General features: G+C 45.9%; 1 protein-coding gene across 2 annotated transcripts in view; it reads left to right on the top strand.

Moving 5' to 3' along the window:
• mon2 (MON2 homolog, regulator of endosome-to-Golgi trafficking) overlaps positions 1-20,612 on the top strand; it is a 197,555-nt gene that overhangs the window by 138,605 nt on the left and 38,338 nt on the right. For both annotated transcript variants that reach the window (XM_072485024.1, XM_072485023.1), the window contains exons 23-27: positions 799-961; positions 2,747-3,040; positions 6,506-6,704; positions 6,818-7,440; positions 18,433-18,576. In XM_072485024.1, the coding sequence (XP_072341125.1) occupies positions 799-961; positions 2,747-3,040; positions 6,506-6,704; positions 6,818-7,440; positions 18,433-18,576 (1,423 nt within the window). The remainder of the gene's footprint in view (positions 1-798; positions 962-2,746; positions 3,041-6,505; positions 6,705-6,817; positions 7,441-18,432; positions 18,577-20,612) is intronic.

Genomic DNA, 20,612 nt, shown 5'->3' with positions numbered 1-20,612 from the left:
AGAGATGCAGGGATAATGCGAGGAAGGACTATTTTATGCAGCAAGTTGTAATTACTTGGCTAATGCTGCCCACAAGAGTAGTGGAAGTGAAAACAATCCATGATTTCAAAATAAAATTGGATGTTGACTTGGAGAAGTAAATTTGCAGGGCTAGGGGGATTTAGCAGAGGAGTGGGAATGACTGGATTCCACTGTGGGGGGCTGTTGGCATGGATTCTATAAGCTGTAAATGATTCAATGACTTGCGTATGAACTTAACTCCGCGATACTAATTCACAAGTGTTAACAAAATCGGTTCACAGCTGCCTTTATAGCTTGTGACTTTTATAAAGAATTATCAAAATATTTGTTAATCTTCGGAAAGAAAGCATAAAATGTATGAAACTACAAAAATCTGGTAGTGTTCTTTAGTGCGTTTTACTGAAAAAAAAACTAAGATTTGAGCATGGATTTGGTCACCTGTTCTGTAATCTGATTTCACAACTGTAAAGCGCCTTCAGACATTTTGCTACATTAAAGATGCTATATATAAATGCAAGTTTTTCGAAAAGCTCCAGAAGCTATAATTGACTCCTATTTATTTCTGTTGCCAAAATATGGCACTTCCTTAACAAAGCAGGAGACTGATTTATTACTTTCTGATCCATAAGCACTGTCTCTAGAGGGTGCAGATGTAATTAAGATACAAATTTAATTAGGACAGGATTTAAATCCTTGGCTTTTATTGTCATTAAATACTTTCCTCTAGTAACAAAATGATTTCATTGGGATAATGGATTGCTTTCTCTCTCTTCACAGAGAATCTCTAATCCGCACAGCATTCCAGTGCTTGCAGTTAGTGGTGACTGATTTTCTTCCCACCATGCCCAGCACCTGCCTTCAGATTGTTGTGGATGTAGCTGGCAGCTTTGGGCTTCAGAATCAAGAGCTGAACATCAGTTTGACGTCAATAGGGCTTTTGGTAAATTGTTGTCATAGATAAAAACTTCATCCTTTACTGTGATTGCAAATTCCACCCTATAAGAACACTGTCAATGTTTCTGTAATTTTAAAGGCAGAGCTAGGTGAAGAGTTAGAAGGATCTGTTCATGGGGGGGCTTAGATTGGGGAGAGGGTGAGAGGATGCTCATATCTGGCATAAACGCGAGGCCAATTGGGCAGAATAGCCTGTTTCTTGCTATAAATACTTTCTAATACTTTTCTAGTATTCCAACCTTTGTATCCTGAGCTCCAGTGCAGCTAAAACAGGGTCAAAGTCAATGCTAACTCAGTGAAATTGGGTTTGGTTCCACAGCGTAAGATTATCTATAATCAAAAATCCATTCATTGCATGCAAAGGGTGGTTGGAAAACGGAAAGCAATGAGAGAGTTGCTATTTTGAGATTATTCACTTTGCTTCACAATATATCTGAAATCCAAATAAAAGCACAATCCTGCAGATGTTGGAGGTCTGAAATGAAAGCAGAAAGTTCTGGAAAAATCGAGCCAATGTGGCAGCATATATGGGACGAGAACCAGAGTTAATGTTTAGAGTCCAATATGACACTTCTTCTGTCGTATTGGACTCAAAACATTATACCCTAAATCCAGTTAGGATTGGCCTGTATCTGACTTTGGTTGAATGTGCCAAAAGTGGAATTAGCCTCCAATCCCCAGCATTGAGATTCATTTTTAATTAAGTATTAAACTATTTGTTTTTAAAACCATAATCGTAGAGATGATAACTTGCTGCTCGTGAAGCTGAGCCATTCTTTTTAAGCAGGGGTGATTGTTTTGCTCTTCATAACATTGGAATCAAGTAAATGTCTGATTACAATTTAGCTTTTAATCACTTGGTTGATGTCTTAAGAATTTTGGTGTTCTTGTTCTTTAGTAGACAGGAGCTGTTAATCTGATCAAGTTTCATGTTTACCACTTTACATACAGCTGAAAATCGCCTACACTGGATATCTTGCAATTTTGTTGGTGCAAATCCCTATATATTGGTCACATGACTGTTCCATCTCAAACAAATCTATTTAAGATAAAGATTTGATTTTAGCTGGGTTTTTTTGGAAAGAATGTTGCTTATCTAATGCCTACCTTATGTTAACCACTTGGAGTATTGTTCTATTACAAGATGAACTGTAAATGAACCAGATATTTATATATTTGAAATTATTTATATTTCATTTTTAAAGCTCATTTACGGGATGTGGGCATCGCTGGCTGGGCCAGATGTTTTGTCCATCTCTCACTGTCCTCCACTTTAGAGGGCATTTAAAAGTCAACCACATTGCTATGGATCTGGGGTCACATGTAAGCCAGGCTGCCAGACCAGTTAAGGATGGTGAATTTTCCTCCCTAAAGGGCATTAGTGAACCAGATGGATTTTTACAACAATCGGCTAATGGTTTCATGGTCATCATTTAATTCCAGATTTTTCTTGAAATCAAATTTCACCCTCTGCCAAGGCAGAATTTGAAACCAGATCCCCAGATGTTGATCTAATGACAATAGCACTACATATCCTCTCCATAAATAAAATGTCATATATATATATCCTTAAAAAATAAACATTATTGAACAAAAATCAGTGTTTTTACAATTTATTTTAACTTCCATTGCCGCTGGAATTTTTCTTTACAGTTTTAGAATGTAGAATTTCAGAAGGTTTCTGATGCCCTCTAGAAGCTAAGTGTATACTAAGTTACTGTGTCAGCCTCTCTCTATCTTTGTAACATCCTTTTGTGTATTTTCCCTCCAGTGGAACATTTCAGACTATTTTTATCAACGTGGAGAGATCATTGAGAAAGAATTAGACAAGGAAGAAGCTTTGCTGCAAAAACATGCGGAGGAAAAGGGAGTCTCTCTAAACCGGCCGTTTCATCCTGCTCCACCATTTGACTGTCTCTGGCTGTGTCTTTACTCAAAGCTCGGAGAACTGTGCGTAGATCCGAGGCCGGCTGTCCGAAAGAGTGGAGGACAGACCTTGTTCTCTACAGTTGGTGCACATGGAACTTTATTGCAGCATGAGACCTGGCATACAGTGTTGTGGAAGGTACTGAAAAAAGCCAGACTGGGTGAACCAGATGACCCCTCCACCTCAAGGGCTCTAGCTGAGCAGCAATTCACATCTGAGCTTCATACTTTCCCTTCCCTCAATTTAATATTTTCCCTCCCCTTGCCCCAAGGAGCTTTTGCTCCTTGCCATGCGACTTCATGACCACAGACGATGAACATTTATTACTCTGCCCTATGAATTTGGCCCTCTGCTTCTCTCCCTGTCTTTGCTCTCTCGTACCTGGCCACGAGTACAGGGCCTTGGAGCTGCTTCCTGCTGAGACATTGCTACCCCTAGCTCAGACCCACCGTGAATCCCTTTGCGTGCTCCCTGCCTCACACTCTGGCCCTGCTGTCTCCCTGCTCAATGTCCCCACTGCTTATAAAACCTCAGGCCAGTGGCACTCCTTTGGGGTTAATCTATTAGTTCGATCAGATTTTATTCGATTTTAAATGTTAAACACTGCTGTCACATGAACTTCCTGTAAAGATTAAATTAAAATGCCTAGTGAATGGTCTAAACTGAGTTTTGGACTGATTTCTAATAGTTAGTGTTAATTTGTAGTCTATCATATGTTAGGCTGAAAGCATGAAATTCAAAAGGCAGGGAATGGAACTTCCAAATCTTTATTTTATGCATGGAGATCTGAAGCAAAACATTTCAACTTCTAATTACATTGCATACTCCTGCATTCCAAGTTTCCTTTACTTTTTTTCTCCAATGCAATGCCCTCCAACCGGCACTCAGTCCCAGACCCTAATACCTCAGCTGAAGGCCCCAGACTCCCTAGTTGTTTCTCTAATGAGGTTCTGCTCTCTTGTTCTATATCTTGCTGCCTCAGACCCAAATTCCAGCCTCTATTTCTATCTCATCCACATGTGCAGCAGCACGTGGTTTCTCCTCCTTTAACTCCTCCCCAGCCTCATCAGCCCTCCCCTTCCCCCACAGACACCTCTGGTGTGTAAACTCCCATTTTGCTGTACACTTCAAGTTGCAAATTGGTAAAGGGACATGCGAGAGGAATGGGGCTGGTGGAGAGTGTTGGGAGAAAGAGGAGATTATTAAAAGATTTTAGGATAAAAACAAACTAAGATGCAATTATTTTTTAAACTCATAAGTGAATAGAGGTAAAGTCGAGATTATAAGTGTGTGTGATATCAAGCAAAAATAGTTAATAAAACACAAAAGACAAATCATAGAATGATTACAGGACGGAGGGAAGCCATTTTCTCATTGTCCTTGCCAGCTTCCCACAAGAGGAACTTATTAATCCCATTCCGTCTTTTCTACGTGGCTCTATGAATTGTTTTCTCTTAAAATAGTTATCCCGTTCTCTTTAGAAGGCCTTGATTAAATCTGCCTCCAGCACCCCCTCAGGTAGTGTATTCCAGATAATAACCACTCGTTTGTTAAAAAAAGTTGTTTCTACTGTCTACTCACTCCATCCAATGATTGGCATCCTTCCATCTGATGATGGGAATGCAGCCTCCGAATTCTGAGAAATATGAAATGAAATGAAAATCGCTTATTGTCACAAGTAGGCTTCAAATGAAGTTACTGTGAAAAGCCCCTAGTCGCCACATTCCGGCGCCTGTTCGGGGAGGCTGTTACGGGAATTGAACCCTGCTGCTGGCCTGCCTTGGTCTGCTTTCAAAGCCAGTGTTTAGCCCTGCGCTAAACAGCCCCTTGATGAGATCGTCTGCACTTTTGATGGCTGAACAATTCTGGAAAGTCGAAGTTTGCCACAAGTGCTACATATGAAGCTGTCCCTTGCTGGTGGTGTGCGATGATATCTGTGACATCTTGTTTGCAGGGCTGGCCTCTGATTGGGAGTTTCTGAAACCACATCTTGTGGTGGCGATTCCTGCTCACAGCTAATGTTTCCATTTACATCGATTGTCAACTCTGGTTTTGCACTTGTGATTAATGTTGAGGTCTTTTTGACAGCATCCTTGAATCAAAGCTTTGGATGCCCTGCTGGTCTCTTGGCACATAATCCCTTCCCATATGGTATATCCTTGGGCCTGCAAATATCTTCCATCCTATGTTGGTCCCAAGCCAGTAAATCTTCTTAGTTTGATTAGCGTGAGCATGCTCAGCATGTTGCCTTAGAAAGGACAGCTTCATTGGTGACTTTGATTCCATGTGAAGCCATGAATGCATCATCGACGCCAGAGGTGGAAGTTATTAAGCTGTTTTGTTGTATTAGGTCCCGGACCAGATCCCAACAGTTGCTAGGATACCGGACAGAAACCCCAATATTATATTTAATTTGTAAGACTAAGGAAAGGATACTTTGCTCCAGGCGTGACTTCATGCATAAGTATGGAAAAGATATATTAAAACAAATTTTATTACTAACACAGTGTTACTAACTTTAACGTCATAAAGAAAATAGCTTACAATTACCAGTTAAACAATGCTTAACAATGCCAATGAAACACTAAATCCGAACTGTTATCTTTTATCTCCACTCAAGCAAAACCATTTTAGGTCAAAATTCACTTTTAAATATAATTAGCCAAACAAGAATACTGGTTTGGATAAACCGCTTTGAGAAAGAAAGATCCTTCAGGAACTAGCTTGCAGATTCTTGTCTGTGTCAATTACTGTTTAACCTACCAGCCTTTTCAGAAACTGCTGCTCTGTTCACATGCAAAATCTTTTGAACTAAACTGTTTTGAGAGAAACTACTAGTCTGGCCACATCCCAACCTTTAACTGAACTCAAACTGAAACACAAAACCTGACTGCTTCAATCCCTGACTCCCCCATTAACTACACCATCTTACTAAAGCTAAAAAAAATGTCTTTAATGATCTACTCCCCAGAGAACCTTCTTCATATAAACAAATCTCCATTAGCCCAACTTGTATGATGCTTTAATTATTCCTTGTAGCCAAAGTGTCTGCTGGTCTTGTAAACCGGGATTTTTAAACAACATTACTACAGCAGTCATACACTCACAAACCCAGTTTTTTTTAAAATTTAGAGTGCCCAATTAATTTTTTTCAATTAAGGGCCAATTTAGCATGGCCAATCCACCTAGTCTGCACATCTTTGGGTTGTGGGGGCAAAACCCACCCAAACATGGGGAGATTGTGCAAACTCCACACGGACAGTGACCCAGAGCCGGGATCGAACCTGTGACATTTGCGTCGTGAGGCAGCAGGGCTAACCCACTGCGCCACCGTGGTGCCCTCCAAACCCAGGTTTTTAACCCTTACTGCACTAAATACAAAAAAACAATAGTTTTGTGAAATTCCTACATTCATCACACTTGTGCCTTTGGAAAAGTAGTTGTCATTGTCACGATCCAGTATGAGCTCACATTAATAGGAGTAATGTAGACCATTTGTCTGTGCTAATGTATAGGTATAGTATGAACTGACATTTCTTGCATTGATTTCATTCTGATAGCAGATTTTGTACTTAAATCCTGTTTGTTTTCTGTTCGCATTAGGTTTTATTTCCCCTGTTGGGTCGGGTTAGAAAATCATCCACTACAGCCGACAAAGAGAAGATTGAGTCTGGTGGTGGAAATATCCTTATTCATCATTCTAGAGACACAGCAGAGAAGCAATGGGCAGAGACGTGGGTTTTAACATTGGCTGGAGTGGCTAGAATCTTTAACACCAGGAGATACTTACTCCAGTCTTTAGGTAATGTCTTTTCCCTCCACTAAATACCTGTCCATGTTTTTTTTAGCATTGTGTAGATGACTGCTTAAAATTTTGGAACGTCTATTACTAACATCTATTTTAATTTGTTGCAGGGGACTTTTCGAAAGCATGGGATGTGTTGCTGGACCATATCCAGTCAGCTGCACTAAGCAAGAACAGCGAAGTGTCACTGGCAGCTCTAAAGAGTTGTCAGGAAATTTTACAGATTGTGACCCCCGTAAAAGAGTGCGACAAGCCAGAAGGTCTTTCTGGGGTTAATATGCCGGTTTTTGTGGGACCGCTGATTCCTCCGGGGCCAGCTAGAGTCTTGTCCAGGACAGATTCGCTGGGAGATAGGCTAGGAAGATACAACGGAACTGAAGTGAATGCAGCAACAGATGAGATTGAGGATTCTGCCTTGTGGTGGGCTGCGTGGAATACCTGGTACAAGATAGGTTCGGAGAGCACAAAGCCACCAACCACCTGTGACAAGCTGTTCTTCATTCCTAGCCAACCATTCCTCACAGCACTTGTGCAGATCTTCCCGGCTCTGTACCAGCACATCAAGACAGGCTTCAGCATGGAGGACCTGAAGAAGTTGGGTGTAATACTGCACGGTGCCGTGTCAGTTCCAATCAGCTCTGATGCCTCTCCATTCATTCTTCCATCATACACTGAAGCTATACTGACTAGTCTACAAGAAACTGTGCTAATAGCATTAGATGTCCTACAGAAGGTATTAAGACTCCATATACAATACAAGATCGTTATACTATTAATGGAGAGGAGTAGGTAGCAAAATCACAAGTTTTTGATGCACAAAGATATTTCTTATATACATTAACTGTATGTCAGTTAATAAGCAAGGTTATACAAAGGCAACATTTATTTTACTTGGTGTTAGACAAACAAACAAATGGCCGTGATTGCGACTTATCGATTAATGGTTAAGCAGTTGCAAATACTTCCGTGAAAAGGTGTAGTCCGTGATTCGCTAATAGGTTGCTAACCAAGTAGCTGAACCATTTGCAATGAATGCAGATTAGATATTTTGCAAATCAATATAATAAAATAGAATTATTTGAATAGATTTTGCATGTTATTGCATTGTTGTTGACGTACAAAGAATCCAGCCCTAAGTAGCTCAAGGGAAAGGTTACATTCCATTCCATTATTATTATGTAATGTGGATCTTGGTGACTTTAGATGATGGGCGACACGGTAGCACAGTGATTAGCACTGCTGTCTCACAGCGCCAGGGACCCAGGTTTGATTTTGACCTTGGATGACTGTGTGTGGAGTTTGCACATTCTCCCCCTGTCGCGTGGGTTTCTTCCGGTGTTCTGGTTTCCTCCCACAGTCGAAAGATCCTGGTCTTCTGGTTTACTCCCACAGTCCTAATCCATGTTGGGTGGATTGCTAAATTGCTCATTTGTTGGGGTTCTGGGGTTACAGGAGAGTGGGCATAGATCAGGTGCTCTTTTGGAGCGACTCTGTAGACTCGATGGGCCGAATGGACTCCTTCTGCACTGCAGGGATTCTATATTACTGGTAGTGTGTATCATTAATGTTTTAATGATTTTTAATTAGACCATTTGGAAAAAAGAAAACCATCCTCTCTCCATTGGGATGATTCCATTTGGAGACTTCTACTGTATATGGCACAACATTAGCCATGGACCCAGAGTCAGTATATTAAAATACAAGAGCTCTTTGCGCTCATGTGCAAATTCTCCAATTTCATCGTGAAGTTCATTCTACGAATGGGCAAAAGTGGAGAATTAATATGAATCTTGGTCATCTTTACCTACTTCTATTGTCTTAAAGTGTAAATATTTAAGTTTTCAATTTGATTCATTGCAATTTGCTGGGAATTTACAAACGGAAGCAGTTTGACCATGGACCTGCAGGGCCCGATTTTAACTATGTGAATGGGTTCCAAATTGGTTAAAATCAGGCCCCAAGTCTCTAGTTGAAAGCTCTGTTCCAAAAAAGTGTAGTTGCTGCTGGTGGCATCAGTCAGGATGAAAAATAGATTATTAAAAAATGAATATTGTGTTTAAATGTTCATTTGTAAAAACAGATATGTAACACAGCAACAGATATTTCAAGTCGTTCACATTTTGGGCCTCTTAATGTGCAGTGCCCAGATTACCAGTCTGAATTATACATTGTATTCTGGTGCATATTTAATAAACAGATATTAGAACTTTACGCTGCACTCTTTAAAGAACTTTAAAGAACTTTAAATTGATCTTATCCTCACTCATTATCATGTACTTCTGCCAGATTGCAGTGACCAAGAAAGAGGAATACCGACCAGTTCTCTCTTCAACCATCTGTAGCAGTATGAGCAGCTAATTCAGATCTAAATCCCAATTCGATAGTGAAAGTTATAGCTTATTCAGAAAATGAAATTATTTCTATGCTGAAAGTGGGCCAATAGTAAGAATGATGCCATCAGCCTCAAAGTTCCTAAAATGGGGAAGAGAAAATCGATCAAGGGGGTTCCTGGTCACTGTCCAAGGATCTCTGCTAGAAGTCTATTTCTGGACAATCAAGGGACAGGAGAGGAAAGGGAAGAAGATTTTTTTTTAAATGTCCTGTATTGTACTTAGCTTTTGAGAAAGTAAAACACAGTTTATTGCTTTCAATTCATAAATATTTAAATACTGATATAACCTAAGTAAAACACGTCTTTTTATCTACTTAATTTGTAAATCCATTACTTGAAAAGGGAGGTTTAAAATTGAAGCATTTCAATTCAGCTGTGGATGCTGGAAATTTGAAATAAAAATAGAAAATGTTCTTGTGTTCTCCATGTGCTAAAAGGAAAAGGTAAGTTGGGGAAGGTGGGTGCTTTTACTGTAAGTGTAATTATTGTTTCCTATGGAGTCATAGGTGGAGATTTGAAATAGTGGAAGTTAGATATACAGGAGAGAAATTTTCATTTTTTTAAAGTTGAGTATTTTTCTCAGTTGTGGAGAGAGCAGAAAGGACCTTCTTGCACTTGTTAACCTTTCAAATGTCATGTATTTGTTGCTAAAGTTTGAAATTAACCAGTAAAGCAGGTTTTTAAATTTTATTTAAACATAATTTTTATTAAAGTTTTCACAAAATATCAACAACAAAATGTAAAAGGAACCCAACAAAAATTAAATACAAAACAACCCAGTGCCCCCCTCCCCCCTATACATAAATAATATATTAACACCCGCCGAAACACATAGCAAATATATACACCCCTCAGATCCCCCAGTAGAGACAAACAAAAATAAAACAGAACCCCCCCCCCACCCCCCCCCACCCCCACCCTCTCCCCTGGGTTGCTGCTGCTGACCATTGTCTACCGTTCTGCCAGGAAGTCCAAGAACGGTTGCCGCCGCCAGGAGAACCCTTGCCCCGATCCCCTTAAGGCAAATTTCACCCTCTCCAATTTAATGAACCCTGCCATATCGTTGATCCAGGATTACACGCTTGGGGGCCTCGCATCCTTCCACTGAAGACAAATCCTTCGCTGGGCTACCAGGGACGCAAAGGCCAGAATACCAGCCTCTTTCGCCTCCTGCACGCCCGGCTCCTCTGCAACCCCAAATATTGCGAGCCCCCAGCCCGGTTTGACCCTGGATTCTACCACCCTCGACACCGTCCTCGCTACGCCCTTCCAAAGTTCCTCCAGCACTGGGCATGCCCAGAATATATGGGTGTGGTTCGCTGGGCTCCCTGAGCACCTAACACACCTCCTCTTCCCCCGCCCCCCCCCCCCCCCCCCAAAAAAAACCGGCGCATCCTTGTCCCGGTCATGTGTACCCTGTGCAGCACCTTAAACTGTATGAGGCTGAGCCTCGCGCACGAAGAGGAAGAGTTCACCCTCCCTAGGGCATCTGCCCACGTCCCCTCCTCGATCTCCTCCCCCAACTCCTCCTCCCACTTACCTTTCAACTCCACCACCAAGGCCTCCTCCTCCTGCATCACCTGGTATGTTGCCGAGATCTGCCCCTCTCCCACCCCACCCCCCCTGAGAGCACCCTGTCCTGTACCGTGCGTGGCGGCAGCAGCGGGAATTCCACCACTTGCCGCCTGGCAAACGCCCTTACCTGTAGATACCTAAAGGCGTTTCCCGGGGAAAGCCCGTACTTCTCTTCCAGCTCACCCAGGCTCGCGAACTTCACATCCACAAACAGGTCCCCCAACTTTCTTATCCCTGCCCTGTGCCACCTCGAACACCCTCCCATCTATTCTCCCTGGGACAAACCGGTGGTTCCCCCGTATCGGGGGGACACCCAGGCCCCCACTTGCCCCCTGTGCCGCCTCCATTGCCCCCAAATTTTGAGGGCAGCCGCCACCACTGGGCTCGTGGTTTATCTCGTTGGAGGGAGCGGCAGCGGCGCCGTTGCCAGCGCCTCCAGACTCGTACCCTCACAAGACGCCACATCCAGACTCGTACCCTCACAAGAAGCCGTCTCCAGCCTCTTCCGTGCCGCCCCCTCCCCCTCCACCATCCACTTGCGCACCATCGCCGCATTGGCGGCCCAGTAGTACCCACCGAGGTTGGGCAGTGCCAACTCCCCCCATCCCTATTCCGCTCCAGGAACACCCTTCTCACCCTCTGAGTCCCTCGCGCCCACACAAACCCCGTTATTCTCCTGTTGACCCGCCTAAAGAAGGCCTTAGGGATAAGAATGGGGAGGCACTGGAACAGGAACAAAAACCTTGGGAGCACCGTCATCTTGACTGACTGCACCCTACCCGCCAGGGACAGCGGCAACGCGTCCCACCTCTTAAACTCCTCCTCCATTTGCTCCACCAGCCTCGTGAAATTAAGTCTATGCAGGGCCCCCCAGCTCCTGGCCACCTGGACCCCCAAATACCTGAAGCTCCTCTCCGCCCTTTTTAGTGGGAGCTCGCCAATCCCTCTCTTCTGGTCCCCTGGGTGAACCACCAACAACTCGCTCTTCCCCATGTTGAGCTTGTACCCTGAGAAATCCCCGAACTCCCTGAGGATCCTCATTACCTCCGGCATTCCCCCACTGGGTCCGCCACACACAGCAACAAGTTGTCCGCATAGAGCGACACCCTATGCTCCTCCCCACCCCGCACCAGCCCCCTCCAGTTCTTCGACTCCCTCAGTGCCATAGCCAGAGGTTCAATCGCCTGCGCGAAGAGCAGGGGGGGGGGACAAGGGACACCCCTGCCTCGTCCCTCGATGCAACCAAAAGTACTCAGACCTCCCCTTGTTCGTGGCCACACTCTCCATCGGGACCTCGTACAACAGCCTAGCCCACCTGACTAACTCCTCCCCAAACCCGAACCTCTTCACCTCCCACAAGTACCCCCACTCTATCCTATCGAAGGCCTTCTCAGCGTCCATCGCGCCCACCATCTCCGCCTCCCTCTCCCTCGCCGGCATCATAATAACGTTCAGGAGCCTCCGCACATTCGCGTTCAACTGCCTCCCCTTCACGAACCCAGTCTGGTCTTCGTGGATGACCTGCGGCACACAATCCTCAATTCTCGTGGCTAAGACCTTCGCCAGCACCTTGGCATCTACATTTAACAATGAAATCGGCCTGTAAGACCCACACTGCAGGGGATCCTTGTCCTGCTTCAGGATCAAGATCAATGCCCGGGACATCGTCGGGGGCAACGCCTCCCCCCCCCTCCCTTGCCTCATTGAAGGTCCTAACCAGCAACGGGCCCAACAGGTCCACATATTATTTTGTAAAATTCGACCGGGAAACCGTCTGGCCCTGGTGCCTTCCCCGCCTGCATGCTCCCTATCCCTTTGGCCAGCTCCTCCAACCCAGAAGAGCCAGGAGGAGACATGAGAAGTCTTTGGCAGTTAGGATCAAGGATACCCCTAAAACTTTCTATAGATATGTCAGGAATAAACGAATGACTAGGGTAAGAGTAGGGCCAGTCAAGGACAGTAGTGGGAAGTTGTGCTTGGAGTCCGAGGAGATAGGAGAGGTGCTAAATGAATATTTATCGTCAGTATTCACACAGGAAAAAGACAATGTTGTCGAGGAGAATTCTGAGATTCAGGCTAGTAGACTAGAAGGGCTTGATGTTCATAAGGAGGAGGTGTTAGCAGTTCTGGAAAGTGTGAAAATAGATAAATCCCCTGGGCCGGATGGGATTTATCCTAGGGTTCTCTGGGAAGCTAGGGAGGAGATTGATGAGCCTTTGGCTTTGATCTTTAAGTCATCTTTGTCTACAGGAATAGTACCAGAAGACTGGAGGATAGCAAATGTTTTCCCCTTGTTCAAAAAGGGGAGTAGAGACAACCCCGGTAACTATAGACCAGTGAGCCTTACTTCTGTTGTGGGCAAAATCTTGGAAAGGTTTATAAGAGATAGGATGTATAATCATCTGGAAAGGAATAATTTGATTAGAGATAGTCAACACGGTTTTGTGAAGGGTTTCATGCCTCACAAACCTTATTGAGTTCTTTGAGAAGGTGACCAAACAGGTGGATGAGGGTAAAGCAGTTGATGTGGTGTATATGGATTTCAGTAAAGCGTTTGATAAGGTTCCCCACGGAAGGCTACTGCAGAAAATACGGAGGCATGGGATTCAGGGTGATTTAGCAGTTTGGATCAGAAATTGGCTAGCTGGAAGAAGACAAAGGGTGGTGGTTGATGGGAAATGTTCAGACTAGAGTCCCGTTACTAGTGGTGTACCACAAGGATCTGTTTCGGGGCCACTGCTGTTTGTCATTTTTATAAATGACCTGGAGGAGGGCGTAGAAGGATGGGTGAGTAAATTTGCAGATGACACTAAAGTCGGTGGAGTTGTGGACAGTGCGGAAGGATGATACAAGTTACAAAGGGACATAGATAAGCTGCAGCGCTGGGCTGAGAGGTGGCAAATGGAGTTTAATGCAGAAAAGCGTGAGGTGATTCATTTTGGAAGGAATAACAGGAAGACAGAGTACTGGGCTAATGGTAAGATGCTTGGCAGTGTGGATGAGCAGAGAGATCTCGGTGTCCATGTACATAGATCCCTGAAAGTTGCCACCCAGGTTGAGAGGGTTGTTAAGAAGGCATACGGTGCGTTTGCTTTTATTGGTAGACGAATTGAGTTTCGGAGCCATGATGTCACGTTGCAGCTGTACAAAACTCTGGTGCGGCCGCATTTGGAGTATTGCGTGCAATTCTGGTCGCCGTATTATAGGAAGGATGTGGAAGCATTGGAAAGGGTGCAGAGGAGATTTACCAGAATGTTGTTCTTATGAGGAAAGGCTGAGGAACTTGAGGCTGTTTTCGTTAGAGAGAAGAAGGTTAAGAGGTGACTTAATTGAGGCATACAAGATGACCAGAGGACTGGATAGGGTGGATAGTGAGAGCCTTCTTCCTCGGATGGTGATGTCTCGCACGAGGGGACATAGCTTTAAGTTGAGAGGAGATAGATATAAGACAGATGTCAGAGGTAGGTTCTTTATTCAGAGAGTAGTAAGGGCGTGGAATGCCCTGCCTGCAACAGTAGTGAACTCAACAACACTAAGGGCATTCAAATGGTCATTGGATAGACATATGGACGATAAGGGAATAGTGTAGATGGGCTTTAGAGTGGTTTCACAGGTCGGCGCAACATTGAGGGCCGAAGGGCCTGTACTGCGCTGTAATGTTCTATAATCGGGGCCCCTAATCCCGCCACCAGTCCCTCCTCCACCTTCGGGAACTTCAGTTGGTCCAGAAAGCGGCCCATCCCTCCCTCCTCCAGTGGGGGCTCGGACCGATACAGTTCCTCATAAAAGTCCCTGAAGACCCCATTGATGCCAACCCCACTCCGCACCACACTCTTTCCCCCCCCCCCCCTCCTAGCCTTAACTCCCCCAATCTCCCTAGCTGCGTCCCGCTTCCGAAGCTGATGTGCCAGCATCCGACTTTCCTTTTCCCCATATTCATAAATCGCCCCCGGGCCTTCCTCCACTGCGCCTCCGCCTTCCTGGTGGTCAACAGGTCGAATTCGGCCTGCAGGCTACGCCTCTCCCTCAACAGTCCCTCCTCCGGCACCTCCGCATACCTCCTGTCTACCCTCTCACCATCTCCCCCACCAGCCTCTCCCTCTCCCTTTGCTCTCTCCTCTCCTTGTGGGCCCTAATGGAGATCAGCTCTCCCCTAACCACCGCCTTCAGTGCCTCCCAGACCGTCCCCACTCGGACCTCCCTGTTATCGTTGGCCTCCCGGTATCTCTCTATGCTTCTTCGGACCCGCTCGCTCACCTCCTCGTCCACCAACAGCCCCACCTCCAAGCGCCACAACGGGCGCCGGTCACTCTCCGCCCCCAGCTCTAGTTCTACCCAATGCAGGGCGTGATCTGAAATGGCTATCACCGAGTACTCGGTATCCTCTACTCTCGCGATCAGCGCCCTGCTCATAACAAAAAAAGTCGATCCGGGAATAGGCCTTATGAGAAGAATGGAAATTCCCTAGCCCCCGGCCTTGCCAATCTCCAAGGATCCACCCCTTCCATCTGGTCCATAAACTCCCTCCATCTGGTCCATAAACCCCCTCAGCACTTTAGCCGCCGCCGGCCTCCTACCCGTCCTAGACCTGGAGCGATCCAGTGCCGGATCCAACACGGTGTTAAAGTCCCCCCCCCCCCCCATTATCAGGCCCCCCCCACTTCCAAGCCTGGGATCCGACCCAACATGCACCGCATAAAACTCGCATCGTCCTAGTTCGGGGCGTACACGTTGACCAGCACCACCCTTTCCCCTTGCAGCTCACCACTTACCATTACGTACCTGCCGCCATTATCTGTCACAATTCTCGACGCCTCGAACTACACCCTTTTTCCCACCAAGATCGCCACCCCTCCGATTTTTGACATCCAGCCCTGAATGAAACACTTGGCCTACCCAGCCCTTCCTCAGTCTTACCTGGTCTGCCACCTTCAGGTGTGTCTCCTGGAGCATGACCACATTCGCCTTCAGCCCCTTCAGGTGTGCGAACACCCGGGGTGCTTAACCGGCCTGTTCAGCCCCCTTACGTTCCAGGTTATCAGCCGGATCAGGGGGCTACCCGCCCCCCTCCCCCGCCGACTAGCCATAACCCCTCCTCGACCAGCCATGCGCCCGTGCCCCACGCCCGGCCCGTTCCCCACGGCAGAAGACCTCTGTCCCAACCCCCTCTACTCGCTCCAGCTCCCCCTTGACCATACCAGCAGCAACCCGGTTCTCTTTCCCCCCCCCCCCAGGCTAGGACCCCTCCTAGCTGCATTGCTCCCCCCATTGCACTCCCGCAAGTCAGCTGACTCCAGCCGCTCCCGACTCTCCTTCGACTCCTCTCATTGTGGGACTTCCCCTCCCCCTCCATTACCCACCAGCAGGCTCTCTGCCCCCCCCTTCCATCCCAAGCACGGGAATAAAGCCCGCGCTTTCCACCTGCCCGGCCCCGCCGCCTCTGTCGCAGCTCCTTTTACAGACCCAGTCCCCTCACCCCCGACTCGGACCTCACCCTCCCCCGCGGGGCCCCATCCCCCCTACCGGCCATCCACCCCCTATTCCGTTTACTTGCCCCCCTCCAAGAGCCCACCCGACAGACCCAACCAAAACAGTGCCCAACCCACCCTAACCACCCACACCGAACCTAGACTAAACAAGAACAAAGAACCCCCCCTCAAAATGTAACACAATAACAACAAGCCTCGACCATCCCCACGTCCGACCCCCCCCCCCCCCCCTCCTTCCCGACCCTCAGTTTGTGTCCAGCCTCTCGGCCTGAACAAAGGCCCACGCCTCCTCCGGGGACTCAAAATAATGGTGCCGGTCCTTGTAGGTGACCCACAGCACCGGCTGCAGCATGCCAAACTTCACCCCCTTCCTGTGCAGCACCGCCTTCGCCCGGTTGTACCGGGCCCTCTTCTTCGCCACCTCCGCGCTCAAGTCCTGATATACTCGAACCTCCGCATTCTCACACCTGCTGCTCCTCTCTTTCTTGGCCCACCTGAGTATGCACTCCCGATCAGCGAACCGATGAAACCGCACCAACACCGCCCGCGGCAGCTCGTTAGCCTTGGGCCTCCTTGCCAGCACTCTATGGGCTCCTTCCAGCTCCAGGGGCCCCTGGAAGGACCCCGCTCCCATCAGCGAGTTTAACATGGTGACCACATAGGCTCCCATGTCCGACCCCTCCGGGAGGCCCAGGATTCGCAGATTCTTCCGCCTCGACCGATTCTCCATCTCCTCGAACCGTTCCTGCCATTTCTTGTGGAGCGCCTCGTGTGCCTCCACCTTTACCGCTAGGCCCAAGATCTCATCCTCGTTATCTGAGATCTTTTGTTGGACCTTGCGGATCGCCACCCCCTGGGCCGTCTGGTTCTCCAGCAGCTTATCAATAGTAGCCTTCATTGGCTCCAGCAGGTCCGCTTTGAGCTCCCTGAAGCAGCGCTGGATAACCTGGTGCTCCTGCGCCCACTGCATCCACGCTGCCTGGTCCCCGCCCACCGCCAACTTGCTCTACTTCCCTCGCACTTTCTTTGGCTTCACCACCACCTTTTTAGTCGCCCCGCTCCTGGTCCAAGCCATGCACCGTCGGGGGAATGTTGCAGTCGTCTTCCCACACCGGGAAATGTCAAAAAAATCCCGTTGGGGTCCCTGAAAAGAGCCCAAAAGTCCATTCCAAGCGGGAGCTGCCGAACGTGCGACTTAGCTCTGCATAGCCGCAACCAGAAGTCAGTAAAGCCGGTTTTAACAACCTATTCTCACCTGGACGCTTTCACTGTTAACTGAGAACATTAAATATGATTTTCCTGGTGTGTGTCATCATTTAATGGCTCCGACAAAGTTATTTGGTCCAGTTAAAACACTTCCAAGATAGAGGTAGAAGTTGAACATTTTTTATTAGTTGTGCACTGTAGGAAGCTATTTACAAAATAAACTCCAGAGAGAATACAGAGCAATAATTCATTGGAGATGAATAAAGAAGGAATATTGCTTCATTTGTGCCAGCAGCATTCATGAGGTACAAATTACTATCCATGAGAACAAATGAATAATCCTGATAACAGAAAATGCCGGGAAAACTCATTCTGGCAGCATTTGTGGAGAGAGAAGCAGAGTTAACGTTTTGACTCTTCTAAAGAATGCCAGGTTTCTAATTTAGTAAAGGGTTAATAAAGTTTAATTGTCACTGCACAAACACAGACTGATACAGAAAATATTTAATTTATTTTCTATCTATTTGCAAAATCTTGGTTAATTGTTGGCTTTGTTAATTCTGAATGACACTTGCCGACTGTTAATTTGATGTATAATTCAGAGGCCTGGATTAATAGTCCATGGACAGGAGTTCAAACTTTGCCAGTTTGAGAATTTTATTGCAATTTTCTTTTTTAAAAGCTAAAAATAAAAGATTGGTGAAATTGGCCACAAAGCTGTTATAAACACACAACTAGTTCACAAATGTCCTTTAGTGAAGGAAACCCGCTATTGTTAACCCATCAATTTATGACTCCAATCCCACACTAACATGGTCAACCTGTAACTTCTTTCTGAGATTACCTGGCAAACCACTCCATTGTATCAAACGGTAGCATGGACTGGAGATATTCACAAAGCCCCCCCCAGTTCCTTCCTGACAGCTAGGAATGCCAGAAATGCCCACCTCCTGGGAATGAATTTTTTAAAAACAAGACAGAATTTTATAAACACACATGAAATATGAAATGATGGCCTGAGTTTCTGTTGGAATCTTCCTAACTTGTTTCTCTCCCTGTTTAGGCAATTTGCATAGGACCGGAAGACATGCAGATCATGTATCCAGCAATCTTTGACCAGTTACTTTCATTTGTTGAATTCTCCTGCAAGGCACCAACATATGGAAAATTAGAAACTAAAAATATAGCAAATGCAAAGTTTAATCAGGTAATCAGGCAAATACTTCTCTTCAAACAATAAGCTTATTTTTTTTATAATTTGAAACATGATATTGTGGTAACTCAATATGCACAGCCAGACAAATATATTACTGTGATTATAACAAAGAAATCCTCTAGAATGTATTTTTCCTCTTCCTTATGAAACACTTAACTATGTCTTCTATATTTAGTATTTAATCCATCTTTATACCATCATGAGTTTTCAGAGTGGAAGGGGCGGGAGCTTATAACAGTTCTTTTTTTTAAACCTGCAACGAGCTAGTAGGTACATGCAGAATGTCGTTCAGTACTAAACTGTGCAGGCCAGGAATTTTGTGGTCTCAGTTGAGGCGATTGGAGAGTATAATTAATTTTGGGTAGGCAGGGGAAAATTGGCCAAATGTGACACTGGAGGCATTAGGTGGGATGTAGATTACACACAAAGAATGTTCACCTGGTTGAGTTACTTGGGAACCTGCCAATACCTATGAAATGGTGCTCTAGGAAAAATCATTATGTCCAGAGAAAATAAATTAAATAGTATTCACTGTGAAGGTGTATTCAATGCAATTGCAGATATATGACCAGTACACTCAGACATCCAATGAAACTTTAATAGCTAGGAGGCAGCAACTAAGGGGACGGCTATTACCTAGCTGGGCGAGGGAATGTTACGGTCCCAATTGATGTTATAACTGGATGGGAAGAATGGAACGCTGGCTCAGAAGACCGTAATTCTTCATTTTTGTTTTAGAAACCGTGAAGGAACAGTCACAAAACCACCAATTAGTTTTAACAACAGGAGGGGCAGCACGGTGGCACAGTGGTTAGCACTGCTGCCTATGGCACTGAGGATGCAGGTTCAAACCCGGCCCCTGGTCACTGTCTGTGTGGAGCATGCACATTCTTCTGTGTCTGCTTGGGTTTCAATCCACAACCCAAAGATGTGTAGGGTAGGTGGATTGGCCATGCTAAATTGTCCCTTAATTGGAAAAAATGAAAAAGAAAATTTACAAAAAGAAAAACTTAGCCAACTATATATATCCCACCGAAAAAAGAAACACCCGCCCCCCCCACCAACAGCTGACGGTGATTAATTCCTTAAAGTAGGAAATTAGTGTCTGCCACCTCAGGTAGAACCCCTCAACCGACCCACTGACTGTGTACTTCTGATGCAAACATTCCATGAGCTTAGTCAGCTAGACCGAGCTGCTGGGCAGAGCAGAAGACTTCCATCCCAGCAGAACTCACCCTCTCGGCTATTAGCATGGCAAAGACAAGTACATCTGCCTTTATCCCTGTGTGCAACCACAGTGAGTCCGATACCCCGACGATGCTCACCAAAGGACAAGGCTCCAGATCTGTGTTAAGAATCGCTGACATGGGGCTGAAGGAGACCCAAAAGCTTGTCATCTTGAGACACGACCAAAACATATGGGTATGATTAGCTGGTCCCAAAGAACACCACCCATGCCTGTACTCCACTCCCGAAAAGTAAGCACTTATCCTAGCTTTAGTTAGGTGATAACTATGTACTATTTTGAGCTGAACTAGACTGAGTCGTGCGCAGGAGGATATGGAGTTCATCCTGTGAAGGACTCAAACCACACACCCTCATTCGAAATAGGCCCGAGTTCTCCCTCCCATTTGCTCACACCTCATCCAGCGGGCTACTTCCGTTGACGAGATTTGCCTATTGATGGTGGAAATGCTCCCCTCACTAGACCCTTCAAGTGATAGGCTCCTATTGAACGAGGAGGTTTGCGGAGTCTAGAATGTAGGAAAAGTCTTCCGAACAAAATTACATACTTAAAGGTAACAGAACAAGTTCGGCCCTGAAAGTTGGAAAATTTGGCGATAGCTCCTCCAAACTAACAAACCGTCACTCCACAAACAAATACCTAAAACTCTCAAGGCCCCTCTCCTCACATGACCTGAACATCGCGTCCAAACTCAACAGAACAAATAGGTGGGGCCAGCAATGACATGGAACTCAATTTATAATGCTGCCTAAATTGACAGTTCGAAGAGTACCTCACCGAA

This window comes from Scyliorhinus torazame, chromosome 19 (assembly GCF_047496885.1).
Source record: "Scyliorhinus torazame isolate Kashiwa2021f chromosome 19, sScyTor2.1, whole genome shotgun sequence".
NCBI lineage: Eukaryota > Metazoa > Chordata > Chondrichthyes > Carcharhiniformes > Scyliorhinidae > Scyliorhinus > Scyliorhinus torazame.
This window is presented reverse-complemented; position numbering and strand designations above follow the sequence as displayed.